At 40.0% G+C, this 15377-nt stretch overlaps 1 protein-coding gene across 1 annotated transcript in view; it reads right to left on the bottom strand.

Moving 5' to 3' along the window:
* LOC133846897 (protein Wnt-4) overlaps window positions 1-8341 on the bottom strand; it is a 34621-nt gene extending 26280 nt beyond the window's left edge. Inside the window, exon 1 of the mRNA XM_062281626.1 lies at window positions 8176-8341. Coding sequence (XP_062137610.1) covers window positions 8176-8189 — 14 coding nt within the window. The 5' untranslated portion in view covers window positions 8190-8341. The remainder of the gene's footprint in view (window positions 1-8175) is intronic.
* Between the last annotated feature and the right edge of the window lie 7036 nt (window positions 8342-15377).

Below are 15377 nucleotides of genomic sequence, written 5' to 3'. Positions count from 1 at the left end.
ATTGTGAATGCTCCTCAAGTGTTTTCTTTTTACTTAAGCGCACTTTCGAAGCTTCGCCCTGTGGCCACATACGATTGTGATTGCGGCCTAATGATTTTCAATGAGCTCAAAGCTTAAACCGCTGATAGGGAAATTAAATGAAGTATGATCATAATGCCTGTGTTTGTGTTTCTTATTATGGTTGTGGTTGACTCAAGTGCCAATAGCTCAATGAGCAGATAAGCACCTAAACACATCATCTTCATCTTCGTCTTCATCTCGGCATCTTCAGTGTGCCCCGCAGCTCGTTTATTTTTATAGTTTTCCTGCCGTTTAACGATTGTTCACATCTATGTCAGCCGAATAATATGCTTAAACCTGATGATCTCTAATACTTTGACATGATTCCAAAATAGATACAACATCTGTATCGAGTGCCAAGTTGCACTCGAGATACTTTTAACAACTTAACAATCAGTTTTTTTGTGGTTTCCCTTTTGAAAATATATTTACATTATTTAAGCTATTTATTGCATACTTTATGGTGCAAAAGAAGAAGAACATAGATAGCAAATTGATAAGCCTAATAATAACAATATATACCATGATTATTCTATAAAAAATGGGCTATAATAAGAAACTAGTTCAGCATTAAACACTAGCCGTATATTTCAATGAAATCCCCAATAAAAACAAAACAATGTGATATAATCAATTAAATATACTAAAACAAAAAAAAATGCTGAAATACACTATAATATATATTTGGTATATTGATATAAGAAGTGCTGACAAGCAAAACTGTGCGGTATAACATTTTAAATATGAACTGAATTAATATGACGAAATATACTGAAATATACCGAATATATATATGATATAGTAACATATCACAAACATTTTCACTGAGATCTAGGTATTCACACGGTCAGACATATCTTCTATATCTTCTTTACATCTAAAATAAATATTTCATAAATAATCTTTTACCCAACATTAGCTTATTTTAATTATTGGCATTCATTTTTATAATATTGTTCAGTTTAAATTTTGTCCCCTATTTCAAAAGTCACCCTTTTGTTTAAACTGCCCCGAAGTAAATGCAACTGCAATTATGAAAATGCCTGTGCAACCTTTATAAGCTCGACGTCGATTACCGAATGTTAAATGTAGCGTAAAATTGCAATGTCCAAAATGTTGTCATGCTAATCACGCCTTGACAACTGCTCAAACTGCCCTCTCAAACCCCGAAAAACAGAACAGATCGCTTCAGTTCAATGTGGTTCTAATGCGTCAATGGCATGCCAGCGACCGTTTAACTCCACCTAACTTTTCAATTTTTTGGCTAATTGTCGCCAACTGTCGAGTGGCCTTTGAAGTGGTCAACGTTTGCTTCCCCACCCCTCAATGTTCCCCTCTGCGCACTCCAAATGTGTCCACTTGAATTGGAAATTTGAAAATGTTGTAGCACATTTCCTGTGTTTGCTGTTGAAAGTAGTCGAAGAAAAAGTTTTCTTTGCGTATTGTTTATGAAAAGGCAATTTTTTTTGGTTAAAAAACTGAGAGATGCTAAAGAAAAGCAACACAAATCAAACACTGGCCAAGTCTAAACATTTTTACAGACACCTGCCACTAATGACGTCTTGTTTTGCTGTCGGCTGTCGGTTCTCAAAATGCTCTGTAGAACTAAGAAGCTAAGGAGTATGCTTGGAAGTGAGTAGAGAGAAGATGTTGATATCTTACTCTAAATCTTTTACAGGGTATCGAAGCCTCCTCCAATTTACTTTATTACCTGTTGTTTTGCTTGCTGTCTTACTCAGTTTGCTGGCCTGAATCGCTCAATCATGTGAAGTGGTCAACATCTATTCTTAGTTCTTAATTGGCGACTAGGCGCCTCCTGATGTTCCCATTATGATGCGTTCCGCTTTCAATGCTCCCGATGCTGCCATCTTTTAATTTATATAGTTTATGTATAGATATTCATGATTACACGAAACGTGCGCGCAGTCACATCAAAGCAGAAGGAGCCACATTAATGCCTGCGACCAACTTCAAAGGGGCTCCATTGGCGACGGCTTCCTCCTGAGTACGCCCAGGTACGATAATACATCCGACTACTGAATGCTGAATAGAGTGAATAGTGAGTACTGAGTACTGAGTGAATAGTTGTTCTATGCCACACACGATGCGAGGCAAGTACTGATGCTGCTGCTGCTGCTTGTTGCGGGTCGTCGCGTTGCATGCGACATTAACTTCAGTTCCTGATGCCGTTCTGTTCAGTTCAGTTAAGTTTTTTTTTTGCTCTCGAAATTAATTTCATAGCCAATTGCTTTGTGCGCCATAAAATGCCATTAAATGGCCGGCAGGTTCTTTCTTCTATACACCACAATCATTTCATCCACGTCTTCTTCATCTTTTTGTAATATTTGTTTTGTTGGTTTCTTTCCTCTCGGCGTTTTTATGGCCTTGGCTCAATTGGGAACGTCGACGATGGCGAACAAGAAGAAGAATTTTAAGGCACTCGCTGCAATTAGTGCGTCATTTATATTTTGCAATTCAAAAACTATGTGGGAACACAACTATGGGCTCTGGCAGCTTCCTGCTCCCGCTCCAGCTCCCGCTCTCTCTCTGTACTTTAATACCAACTCCAATATCAATTCCAATTTCAAATTCCCATCTCTCATTCCCTTCTCCGCATCTGCTTCTCTGCATCTACAATAAGCCCGCATCGCTGCGACGGCTGCTGTCAAACTTATGACAAGTTATGAGCGGCAGCAGCATAAACAAAACACATTCAATCCCACTCATCATTCGGGGCATATGAAAATGATCTTCAGCAGCTTAATTGTGCCACAATTCTGTGGCAAGCACAACGGGGGTCACAACTCGCATAGCTCTCTTTAGCTCTGCAATGTCTGCTAAGCAGCCGATAAGCCGCGAAGCACTTTAAGCTGCTTATGAACGTTGGCTGGCTGCAAGTTAATGCGCAAGGATTTTCACCTGCAAAACACTTTCGATTCGGGAGAAAGTTCAACTCGATGCCAGAGACTAGACTTAATGCCACCAAAAGGGTTTCAATAGTCTAATTTCAAAATTACAATTTCTTTTTTTGCCCAGGCGTTGGACAACCCGAAAAGTATGCTACAGGAAATGCTTAGATTTGGCGAGTTTACTTTGCACGCAAACAGCATCAAAGCAATTCAATAAACGCAAACATTTCTTAAAGCCTTCCCCTCAGGGTTTACCGTTTGTGTGTGTGTCCCGTTCCTAAGGTCAGCTTGTTTATGCGCCAAATATCCATAAATAGTTTTACGCTTTTACGAGTGCGTCGGCAAGGATAAGGACACGGACACGGACACGGATACGGACACGGCATGTGTATGAGGATAAAGCAGGCACAGGTTCACTTAAGGTAGCAGCAGTGGAATGGCAGCTAGACACATTTGGCTAAAACTTTTGGCTCCTTTCAACACTTAGCGAGTGCGAGTGCGAGTGTATATCGACGAGCTCTGGGAACAAAGGGAACCAACAAAGGCGCCTGCCATCTCGAGAGTACTCGCACAGTTAGCAATTTAATCAGCCCCGCGCCGATGGCTGAGTGTGGCCGGGTGGGGTGGAGGGGAGTTTACTGGGCAGGAGCACGGCTGCCAATGATGTTGTCAAATGGCTGCGCCTCTCCCACCTCTGAGCACTCCTCTGGAGTCCACCCAAAACAGTTTGTGTGTTTAATGTGGCGCAAGCGAAAAATTTGCTCAGCTATACTTTTGCCTCATTGCCCGACGCCAACAGAATTTGTAATGCGTCCTATAATATTGTTTAAATGTTGTTGAATTTTGATTCAATTAAAGCGGATTTCAAGTATCACAGGCTACGCTTAATTAGCACTGCTTTACGAACCCAAACTGAACAACAACAAGCGAATCGTCGTGGCCTGCGGGGAAATGTGAAACAAAAAACCGAGTTGAGAGCCAGCAGGCGCGTGCAACACTCCATTAATAAGGGTTTCAAAAAACGAGAGCAGTCATATTAGGGTCGATGGTTCAAAAAACAATAAGCCTCCATCAACAAATATTGGAAATAATTTCAAATCCACTTAAAAAGGCTTTAAGCATATTGATTGAAATGTGCCAAGAGGTTTAGTAGTTTTCTAGCTGCAAAGTTAGCCAATTAAAACTGATAGTAAAAAATTATAAATTTTGTACCAAGTGGAATCATTCTTTTTTAATTACGTGAATTACTGAAATAAATTATCGGTTGCATTCTTTCACACTGCAATTGGAAACCAATTGGAGTTTAAATCATGAAAATTGCAGCATACTTTTGAGCTGCGCATACAAATTAAGCGGCTGCTTTAATAACTGTATAGATGGCGCCAGCAATCTTAACAGAGTATACAGGCAATGTTAGCGGCAAAGGTTTGCGACTCTGCTAAGCTGTTGTATGTTAACGCTGCAATAACAGAGCTGCTCCGCACTTAACAGATGTACAAGTGGTAGAAATGCCGCCACTAGATGGCGCTAAAATCAATTTTAATTTTTTTAAAGGTTTTCTTACTTGAAGAGCAAAACGAGAAATCTAAAATAAATACAATAAATAATATGGTAAGAAAGTGAAATTTGAACACGCATGAGAAAGTGCAAGTAAGTAAATATTACGCACAATTGAATAATTAAATATTTGTACCACGCCAACACTAACAAATGCAACAATGGAAATTTCTAGAAATTTTGTATTACATACAAATGTTGCAGGTCTTGGCAGTGCGTCGCAATTTCGTTGCCGCTCTGTTTCTATTCAACAATCTGTTCATGGCACCATCACCCATTTCAAGCGCACTTCGGACCACAACGCTAATAATGACGACGCTGCTGCTGATGATGATGATGACGATGACGATGACTGAAGTTGAAGGATGCGTGCGCCATAATAAGCCAAGCCAAGCCACAGCTATAGCTAAACCTACAGCTTGTATGTGTGTCCTTGTGGATGCTGCATGCAAAATGCGAAATGCCTGCAGGGTCTGCCAATGCAGCAAGCACAAAACTCATAGCCACAACCACAGCAGCAGCCACAGCCACAGCCAATTCGGTTGGTGGCTTGTGGGAATGAGAGATGCAGAGATGCAGTGATGGGAAGGGGGAGAGTGGGAGAGATCGGGTAGCAAGTGCAACGCTGACTGCGCCCCGGTACACTTGACGCAATCTTAATAACCATGAAGCAGCGTGGCTAATTAGCACAAAAAGCTTGGCAATAACCATGCTCAATGAGGCAGGGCACCAACTGGGAACTAAACAACAATGCTGCCTCGGCGAGGGCGTGCAACACGCGTCGTATGCTCAACGAGCAGCGAGAGCTGTGAGCAGTGAGCAGCCTGTACCCCTGTGTGTGTGTTGCCAGGGGGGTTGACGAGAGTGAGAGGGAGCACGAGATTGCGGGAGAGAGAGACAGAGAGCGATAGCTAGATGCCTGGCAATCTGCTGCACTTGAGCGCAACGGTCGCAGTACCCTCAACCACTCCCCTTTCCCTTCCCCTTCTCCTTACTCCGCTCAACACTGCGCTGCGTGTTGATTTTTGGTTCTGCTTTCGGCTTACATATCAAAACAATTAGCTTTTTTTTTTTGCAGGAGCGCGGGGGGAGTGCGAGTTGGTTGCTGCTTAGAGTGCATTTTGTGCGTGGTTGCTGGTGCTGTGTTGCCCCCCAAGGCCACGCTCTGCCGCTCTGCTGATGAATTGTCCAGGTCGCTCGACTGTTCTCTGAATTTGTGTTTGCACAATCCAGCCGCAAGTTGCTCTCCCTCCTCCCTCCTTCCCTCTTCCCCTGCTGACTGACATCTCCCCCTCTACCAATTGTTGCTCAATTGTTTACGTGATGTTTCGCTTAAATTAGAAACAGTGGCAGTCAGTTTCTGCGAAGGGAAAGCTTGTTCACGTCCAGTTATTGTACATTGCGTATACGCCCGTTGAGCCTGCTGCTACTGCTGCTCTTTTCAACTAGAAAACAAGTGTAACTTTTAGCCAGTTTCACCCTTACACATGGTCTTCAATTGCTAACTGGCAACTGGGAGTCCTCTGGCCTCAAGCGTGTTGGCGTGCACTTCCCTTGGCCCATTAATTGGTGCACATATTGCCAATTAAGTTGTTCGTGAAAAACGGAAAATTAATTTGGATTTGCTTCAGTTTCAGCTACAGCTACAGCTACAGCTACAGATTCGTATTCCGTATTCCGATTCGAATCCAGTGTTGTTGCTGCAATGGCAATGTTTGTTGGCACAACGTCGGGGGTCGAATGGCGGGGTCGAGATGCGGTAATTGAAAACTGGGCCCATTCCGGAGGCAGCGCCATAAATTTTCTGACAGCGACGCAGCAAAAGCAAAAGCAACGCAACGAAACGCTAATGGTAATGGCTGATTGGAAACTCGTTTCGAGCATTAACATAATCGCTTTAAAATTGAAACTGAAACTAAAATGCAGTTAACAACAACAACAATAACCACAAGAAACGCACACACATTTGTTAAGCGATAGCGGACTATTGTTTTTGTTATTTCCCCTCACTGCTGCTGCCGCTGCTGCTGTTTTGTTTTTTCCTTTTTGACCATATTCAAAACTGAAAGCTCAACGAGGGCAACTTAAAAAGTTGGAAAATCTAATTAGGCAAAAAATTCCTCTAAGATGGTATTTAATAACTTGTGAGGCGACCCTCGCTTGATTTCTGTTTTGCATTCATATTAACATATCAACATTTGTTAAATGACGTTTGACTTTTGTGTGACAACGCGATATTAATTCGAAGTGGTCCCTCGCTGGCTGCTCACTGGCTCATTGGCTGGCTGCCTCCGTTTTTGGCCAAATAATTTATTTAAATAACTCAATTAAGCATAAAAAAACGCAACTGGTGGGCAACTCTTTGGAGCCCTGGAATTCCCAATGAAATGCCATGATATATGGCTAAATAACAATAACTGTCAACCAACATTTTTTAATTAGCAGCCGAAGCGCTCGATATGTTCGATATGAAAAATAATCGAATAAAATATGCAACTTAACTAAATAAATAAATACAACGAACGAAAACAAAGCCAAACACACAACACAACACTGAGAACACACAAAAAAAACAAAACGGGGGAGAGGCCAATCGACGACGATGAAGATGACGACGCCTCAAGGTGTGTCCAAAGCAAAGGTTGTCGAAATAGAAACCAAGGAGAGCTTATCAACATATAGAACAAATTAGATACAACAATGATAATAATTAGGGTCATATGGTAAAGATACCAAGCGCGATCATTTCTGTCTGGCAATCAGATAAATAAGTTTAATTTTTTTTGGAAATTATGCAAAAAGAAATGTGGAAGTAATATGTAAAACATAAATCATTTGTAAATTTGTTGTTGAAGGGTTAAAATAGGCAAAAATAAACCAGAAATAGAAAATTGAAAAATCCAGCTATCTTATTACACATCTAAACAGAAGCTAAATAAAGTGTAATGTTGGAAATTATTTAAAAAGGACGAGAAAACATAACTAATTGTCGAATTCTATTAAATTGCCGATTGTGAATTTGTTGGTCAGGAGTGAGAATAGGCAATAATAAATACATTCGCTGATCTATTGATTTATTGAAGGGAATTGAAACGACAGGAAAATATCATAAGATATATGACAAGTAGTAAAATAAAGTATCTTGTTGAAAATTGTGCAAAGTAAGTGAAAAACTAAATGAATGTAAAACATCAATAATTTGTCGAATATTGAATTTGATGAATTAGAAAATAAATGTAAGAAAACAATAAACTTATTTGTTTATTTTGTAATTTTATGGAAGAAATTTAAAATATGGAAGCCAAGAAATTGTAAGACTTCAATTCACCCCTTTGCTGATCTGTTGATTTATTATGAAGGTAATTTAAAATTGAATGGAAACCTAAGCAATGTCTTAAGATATCGAACATTAGCAGGGCATTAGCTGATTATATGTGGCCTAAGCCTTATTTGTTAAGCTCATTTTAAAGATATGCTAACGATTATGGTCTTAAGGTAATCGTCAGCTTCATAACATTTCGAGCAGAGTTTAAAAAATTGCTTATTAATATGAAATAAATGCTTTGGGCCACCAACGATAGACGATAAACGCGACTAAAAGTTTTTGGCATTTACATCTAATGAATATGCAAAAATTGTATCTACATACCGCGCAGTCAGCATTTGTTAGATTGAGATACACTCTCTCATATGTGTATGCATTTGTGTGGGCTCGTTAATATAAACGGTTTGCATATATTTTGTGGGCCTCTTGAGCTGCTTGGCTTCGACTTCAGCTTCAGCTGCGACTTGGGCAAAGTGGGCACAAAATGAGCGTAGCTGTTGAAATAAAAACATTTGGCATTTTATTTGATTTCGGATTATTAAGTTGTATGCATTTCATTACCTGACTCTGACTCTGACTGTGACTCTCGGGGGCAGTTTTATAGGGCCAAGAGATAGATACACAACAGAGAGAGAACGACTCTGAAGTAGCCAGCAGCATTTTTGCTTTTGCTTTTGCTGACATTTTTGTGTTTTATGAATCAATTTGTGTGTTTTTATGACTTAATTTAGAGAAGTTGTTGTGAGTGCTTATGGATTTTTAATTAGAACTGAGGAATTCCAGAGTTACTGCAACGCTGCGAATGAGAAATTACTTATTAAATTGGGAAAAACATTTCAAAATAAAATTTATTTAAAATGTCATAGCTTCATTAATATTTTTACTTCAATCTAACATCAATCGGAATTTCCAGGAATTTTTATATATATGAGAATTAAAAATTGTTTATTAAATTGGGGTAAACATTTAAAAATAAAAATTGTTTAAAATGTCATCTTTTCCTTTCAAACTCCAACAGGAATTTCCAGCATTTATTTATTATATATTTTGATTTTTGCATATTTACGTCACCGAACTGAACTGAAGTGAACTTTAACAAACGTTTAGACGAGTGACTAGAGCATTGCCATTTGAGCTTAATTAAATTTATGGAGATTTTAGCTTGGCTGAAATATGTTTTTTTTTTGTTGGACTACTCAAATTCCCACACACAGCGTTAAGAGGGGGATATCCAATGAGCAAGACATTGGAAATAAATATTAAATGAAGACAAAAAAAACGTTAGTTTAATCAAGTTATTAACTCGTGAAATATCAACACATATGAGAGAGTAGAGCCCAAAAAAAAAGATTAAATTATAAATATTAAATGACATAGAAACGAAGAGGCAAAAGAGGAAAAACAAATCGACAGCAAATAAATATATGCGATATGAAGATATTAAGATATTAAGACATGAATAATTAATATCACTGATGAAAACTTAATGAAGAAATAGAAACGCACAAAGACAGAGACGGAGACAGAGACAGAAACAGAGATGGAGATGGAGACAGACAAATAAATAAAGAGCGGAATCTCCGAGACAATTTGAAATATATTTGTCATAGTTTCAACGACGACGACGACGCAAAATGCTAAAAACCAGAGGCTACACAGATGATCAGAGCTCAACATCTGAACAGCTGAACAGATGAGCAGACGAACCGAGAGCTGTGGACCACACACCGTTTTAACACAGCTCGAGAAGCTCGCGAGTCTCCCCAACCAGAGTAGCAAGTTTTTTGTTTTTGTGTTTTTTTCTGTGTGTGTTTGGCCAATTAATTTATTATTGGCAACTTGAAAATTTATCGAACCACATGCTGGAAAAGCAAAGCACAAACACAGCAAAAGAAAAAAACGCAGCAGCAATTTGTAGATCATAAAATTGGTTGACTGCTGCCGACGACTAGAGCATAACCCCTCGGACCTAGAGCTTGGCTGTAACTTATACAAATTTGACATTTTTACAACTGTGCCGATGATACGCATTGATAGTGGAGTAAAGAGGGGAAACTGCTTCTTGAACTCATTGATCAGCCGCATACGCATACGCATACGAGTTCAATCCATTAAAGGCGCAAAGCACAAAAAAATGCTGCCTCTAATCAGCCGGCCAAATAACAACTTAATTAAAGGCCCTAAAAGCCAACACACAGTCCTGCCACATCTGTCTTTTATCTCCCTCTCCCTCTCCCTCTCTCGTTCGCGCTGCCTCGCTCTCGACTGTATCTGTCTCGCTGTCTGTGTGGGGTGCACCAAAAAAAGCATTTCCAATTTACACTTTGCTGCTAATTTGCGTTGACGCTTTTAGAACCGCCCGGGGCGCTCCACAACTTCAGCTCATCATCACAATACCTCCGATACCCTCCTCCTTCCCCCTTTCCTCTTGCTCTTACTCCTTCGATGCTATCCTTTTGCGTTGCATTCCACAATGTTGTCCTCGCCATGTCCAAGTGTCTATCTGTCTCTCTGTCCGTCTGTCCGTCCGTCTGTCTTGTGTGTTTTATTATTATGATGCATGCGGCGGCGACGTCGTCGTCGTCGTCATCATCGTCATCGTCATCGTCATCGTCATCCTCATCGACGTCGACGTCTCCACGTAGCCATTGACATGTACCTTGTGCTCGTGCCCCATCCTTAGTCGGAGTTTGCTGTCGTCGCTGTTATTGTTGCTGCTGTTGTGTTGTTGTCATTCAGCGTCATCGTCAGCGTTGAAATTGTTCATTTCGAAAATGCCTCAATAACAATAACAATTGTCGTAAAACTGCACAGGATACTCTTCTCTGGCCAAGCACAGAGCTTTCAGTCTGTCTCTGTGTGTATGTATGCGGTGTGTGTGTGTGTGTGTGTGTGTGTGTGTGACTGAGATTGTGTGTGATTATCTATAAAAGGATTTTGAGCAGATTAATTGCGCGTGATTGAAGCGCGCTGCTTATGTTGTTTGCACAGTGGCACCCATACAATTTTAATTGGCCTGCAGCCAAAAGCTATTTGCTATGACACTCAGATTGTTGAAAGAAACTAAATTCAGTTTGAGTTCTGGGCATAAGTTAAAGATAATGCAACTTTGAAGTGGAATGTGCCATTGTTGTGCAATTCTGTTTATTGTTGATGAATGAGCAAAACAATTGCTAGAAGAAATTGAATGATGTGATGACATATGAAATGTCAGATAAATTATTGAATGAAAGCCAGTTAACACATACAAAAGCTCTGTTTCGTTCCTTTGACTTATAATAAATTACTAATCAGGTGAACTATTAGAGGTGAAAATACTTATTAAGCTTAAAATGATCAATTGATTTTATCAAAATTTCCATATGTTTTATATAAATATATGATTTCTACAGTCAATAATTTGCGTTCCTAATTTATTAATAATTCTTTCTAATTAATTCTTTCTAAAATCACTGGGTATCAATTTTAACTCTTACTTTCTATCCTTCTATTATAACTTTCTTGTACCATTTTTCTTTGCTAATTTAATAGTTTTATCTCATTTGGTCTATTGACAACCACTGTGCCCCTTTGGGCGCTCACTCTCTCTCTTTCTCTCTCACTCACTCTCAGTCTGAGTCTCGTGGTCTTTGGCCATATGTACACTCAACTGAATGTCGTATGTTTATATATACTACACTCGCATCGCATTGCCATATAAGTTTGTTGTCTGTACGCAGGAGAGTACGCAAAGGGGGCTGGAGGAAGGACGGGGAGGGGCAGTGTCTGTCTCTGTGAGCACGGCAGTAATATGAGCAGTAATAAAATTTGAATTTATGACGAGATTCCATTAAAGCTTCTTCACCACACTCATCACACACACACACACACACGCCAGGAGCAAGAGGGTAGTAGCGATGAAGAGGGAGGGAGGGGGAAGGGAGAGCGATACAATATTTGCCTTTAGTGCCTCCACAATGCGCGATAAACAACTCGCTGAGGGGGGAAACAAGCTAAAACAAATTCAGCAAGCAAAAACAAAAACAAAACAACAACAAAAGAGAAAAGTAAAACGCAAAAGCAACAACAATCAAACGCAAAGAAGCTGCCACAGATGTAGCTGAAGCTGAAGTTGAAGCCGATGCTGAAGCTGGACTGCAACAAAATGCTCGTAATAATGTTATTTGATTCGGAATCCCCCAGCCTCCCCCTTGGTCGCTTACTACCGTTGTGGCCCCCTCTCCCCGCCCTCCTGATCCAGATCACATCATTTGCACGGCAGCTGGACAACAACTTTGTCTGGACAAGTTGGCAGATATACTCAGCAAATACATTCAATAACTGTCGCGCTCCTTGCTGACTGTAGAGGGGAAAGGAGAGAGAGGGGGCAACTTTTATATGACTTCCATTTCATTACGCGTAAACGAATTGAAATGAATTTTTATTGCGCAACAACAAAACGAGCAGACAGCATTTCGATTGCTCTTGATGTTGGCTGCTGCCTTGGCATTGTTGTTGTTGTTGTTGCTGTTGTTGTTGTTGCTGCTGCTTCTTCTCTTATCTTTTGTTTAATGTAAAAACTTTGTTCAATTGAGCTGCGAAATTAGTCGTCGATTAATAATTTTGCACGTTTCGATTAAGTAGTCGACAAATTTCAAATTATTACCTCACTTTTTATTCACATTTATTTTCGTTTTTTTTTTTTTGGTGAAGCAATTAGCATGCGCTAATTAAATAATCACAGTCATAAATACCAACAGCTTCAAGATATCAAGCGAGTTATGTTTTTTTTTTTTGTATTTTTATTTTTTTTTTTTGTTTTCAACTCCCACGCTGAGATAAGGAGTCGAGGGTCTAGAGAGGAGCTCCCACGCTACAGAACTGGAGTAATTGTCATTAAACATTGGCAGTTGAAACGATACTCGAGCGTTTGCCGCACAAACGCTTTTCCAGGAATTTCACTCGTTTGTTGGAAATGTGGAAAAATGAAAAATAAGTCAACAAGAAACATTCGAATTGTGGCTCCTTTTACGGCGACATCGCTTTCCCATCGAAATCAACTATATGAGGAGAGAGAGAGTATATACTGACTGGCAAACAATAACAACAACAAATTGTTTAACAACAAAATATAAATCTTAATTGAATTGTGATACTCTTCTGTCAGAATGTCTGTCACACTCCAAACTGAAACTCAAAGTCACACTCGCACTCTCTATGAGAAGGAAAGATAGCCCGATAGCAGCAGCGATATCCCAGGTGGAGCTCTGGACAGAGGGGCGAAGGGGGAAGCGTGGAGCATTGTTTTGAAAGTGGGTGTGTTCTCCACAATCGCAACCAGCCACAACATTGACTTTTGTGTACCTCAAAGAAGACACACGCATATCTCTAGCTGTATCTAGTAACTGCTATCTGGCTTTTTTTTTGTGTTTTATGAATGCTTGCATTTTCAGTTTTCAGTTTTCAGTTTTCAGTTTTATGACCAGAGTACACATGTCTTTATTAATAACCATTATTGGTTGCGCACACAACTCGATTGTTGTTATAAACACAAGAAAGTTGCAAGTGGCTGAAGCATGCAACATGCAGCCATAAATGACTAATTGCTCGACGATTGTGCGAAATGCGTTTGCAATCGCTATGGGAAAAGACAATATTTAGATAGCGCAAGCTAAAGGCTTGTCAAAGTGCAAAAAGCAAAATTTAAATCAATACTTAATTGAGCAGGAAATGCAAGTGAAAAATTCTTAAAATACAAACTGTTATCTATAGTTGAATACATTATTTATTTTCTATTTTTATGCACATTCATTGCCAAATCGAAATTACATAAATTTAAGCTGCAACACATAATATAATTTGCTTTTATTTCGTTTTCCACTTGTTTAGGTATCCTCTCAAGTGTTTTCATCTTAATGCGAAAAATGAGTAAAGTAGAAAGGAAAATGTCAAGTTTTGTGTGTCGTACAAAGCATTACGGAAATCGCCTACGGCTTATGCCTTATGAAATAGTTCAATTTCGAGTACCTCAAGCCCTAAGAACTGGCCCTAGATCAAAACAGCACTAAATAGAGCACAATGGAAATAGAGGATGTAGCATGGAGGTGGAGGAGAGGGAGGATTGAGGACCTGCTGCCAATAATATGCAAAAAGATTTGGATTTAAATTAAGCTAAATCCGCTGAAGCGCACAGAGATCAAGAGAAGAGAGGGAACATACATATGTGTGTGTGTGTTGCGCTAATAGACAACAACAAAAAAAAAAAGATAAAAGATATACATATGCAGATACGGATGCTGTTACAGATACAGATGCAGATACACAGATGATGCTTCTTGGCTGCATAAAACGGGTACCGCTTAAGTGCCACACAGTACAAGTACCTACAACAACAGAGCAGCAGAGCAGCAGAGCAGATACGAAACAGTTTTGCTCTTTGCTGGACAGCGACAAGTGCCGGGGCTAAAACTGAGACTGAGCGATGACCATAAAGTAGGCTAAAACCCACTTGGATGCAGCAGCTCGTTGCTGTTGCTGTTGTTGCTGCCGCTTAATTTGCATAAAACTTCACATACACGTTGCAGCAAGCAGCAAGCGCAGCGAGTCGCGTGAATGAGAACTGGCAGCTGCGAGCTGCGATCTGCGGCGCGCGCACGCCAGGCGCAACTTCCTGGAAAAGGACCGCCAAAGTTGTTGCCGCTTCTGCGTCTCGCTCTTTTTCTCATTTCTCTCTCGTTGTTGTTGTTGCTGCTGCTGCTGCTGTTGTTGTTGTACCTGCCGCGTGTGAAAAAAACAAAACTCTGTCCCAGGTGAAGCTGGCCGAGTACCAGTTTTGTGCTGAGCCGACTTTTAGTTTTACCAACTGCAATCGATACTTTTGCCTAGCAGCAACAACAGCAGCAGCATCAGCATCAGCACGATGAGGGACAAACTCAGAATCAAACGCAAAACACAAATCGACGAACTTGTTCTGTACGTTTGTGTGTCTCTCGTATATGTCATTGGCTAAACGGAGGCAAGGCTCTCAGCTCATTAAATCTAATATCTTGCTTATCTTTATGCATCTCAATCTTTAGTTGAGCAACATTGTCAACTCTGTAGCTGGCCATTTTTATGAATGAGTCGCAACAAAATAGAAACTCAAGACAAGAAGAACAACACACAACGATCGATCGTAATAGCGGCGATCTTCACTTAAAGATAACCCAAAAAGGGAGAGATATGTGCATACCTAGAGAAAGAGAGAGAGAGAGAGTTAGGGGAATGCGTGTGTTCGCCCTACTATCAATCTCTGCGCAATTCTTAAATCTTTTTCATCAAAGTTAATCATTGGAAAATCACATCCTGCTGTTCAGTCAGTCAACGATCCTTCTCACACATGTGCAGAGATTAGTGCAAATTTCATTTCGAGTGCTGCCAAGCGTATTATGCATGTGATGAGTAAAAGTATCTCTTGAAATGGTATTTCCTGGATCAACTTGAGCATCAACAGCAACAGCAACAACAACAACAAAGAGAACAACCACACGTAAAGTGCTTAGGCAAAT

Source organism: Drosophila sulfurigaster, chromosome 2L (genome assembly GCF_023558435.1).
Source record: "Drosophila sulfurigaster albostrigata strain 15112-1811.04 chromosome 2L, ASM2355843v2, whole genome shotgun sequence".
Taxonomy (NCBI): domain Eukaryota; kingdom Metazoa; phylum Arthropoda; class Insecta; order Diptera; family Drosophilidae; genus Drosophila; species Drosophila sulfurigaster.
This window is presented reverse-complemented; position numbering and strand designations above follow the sequence as displayed.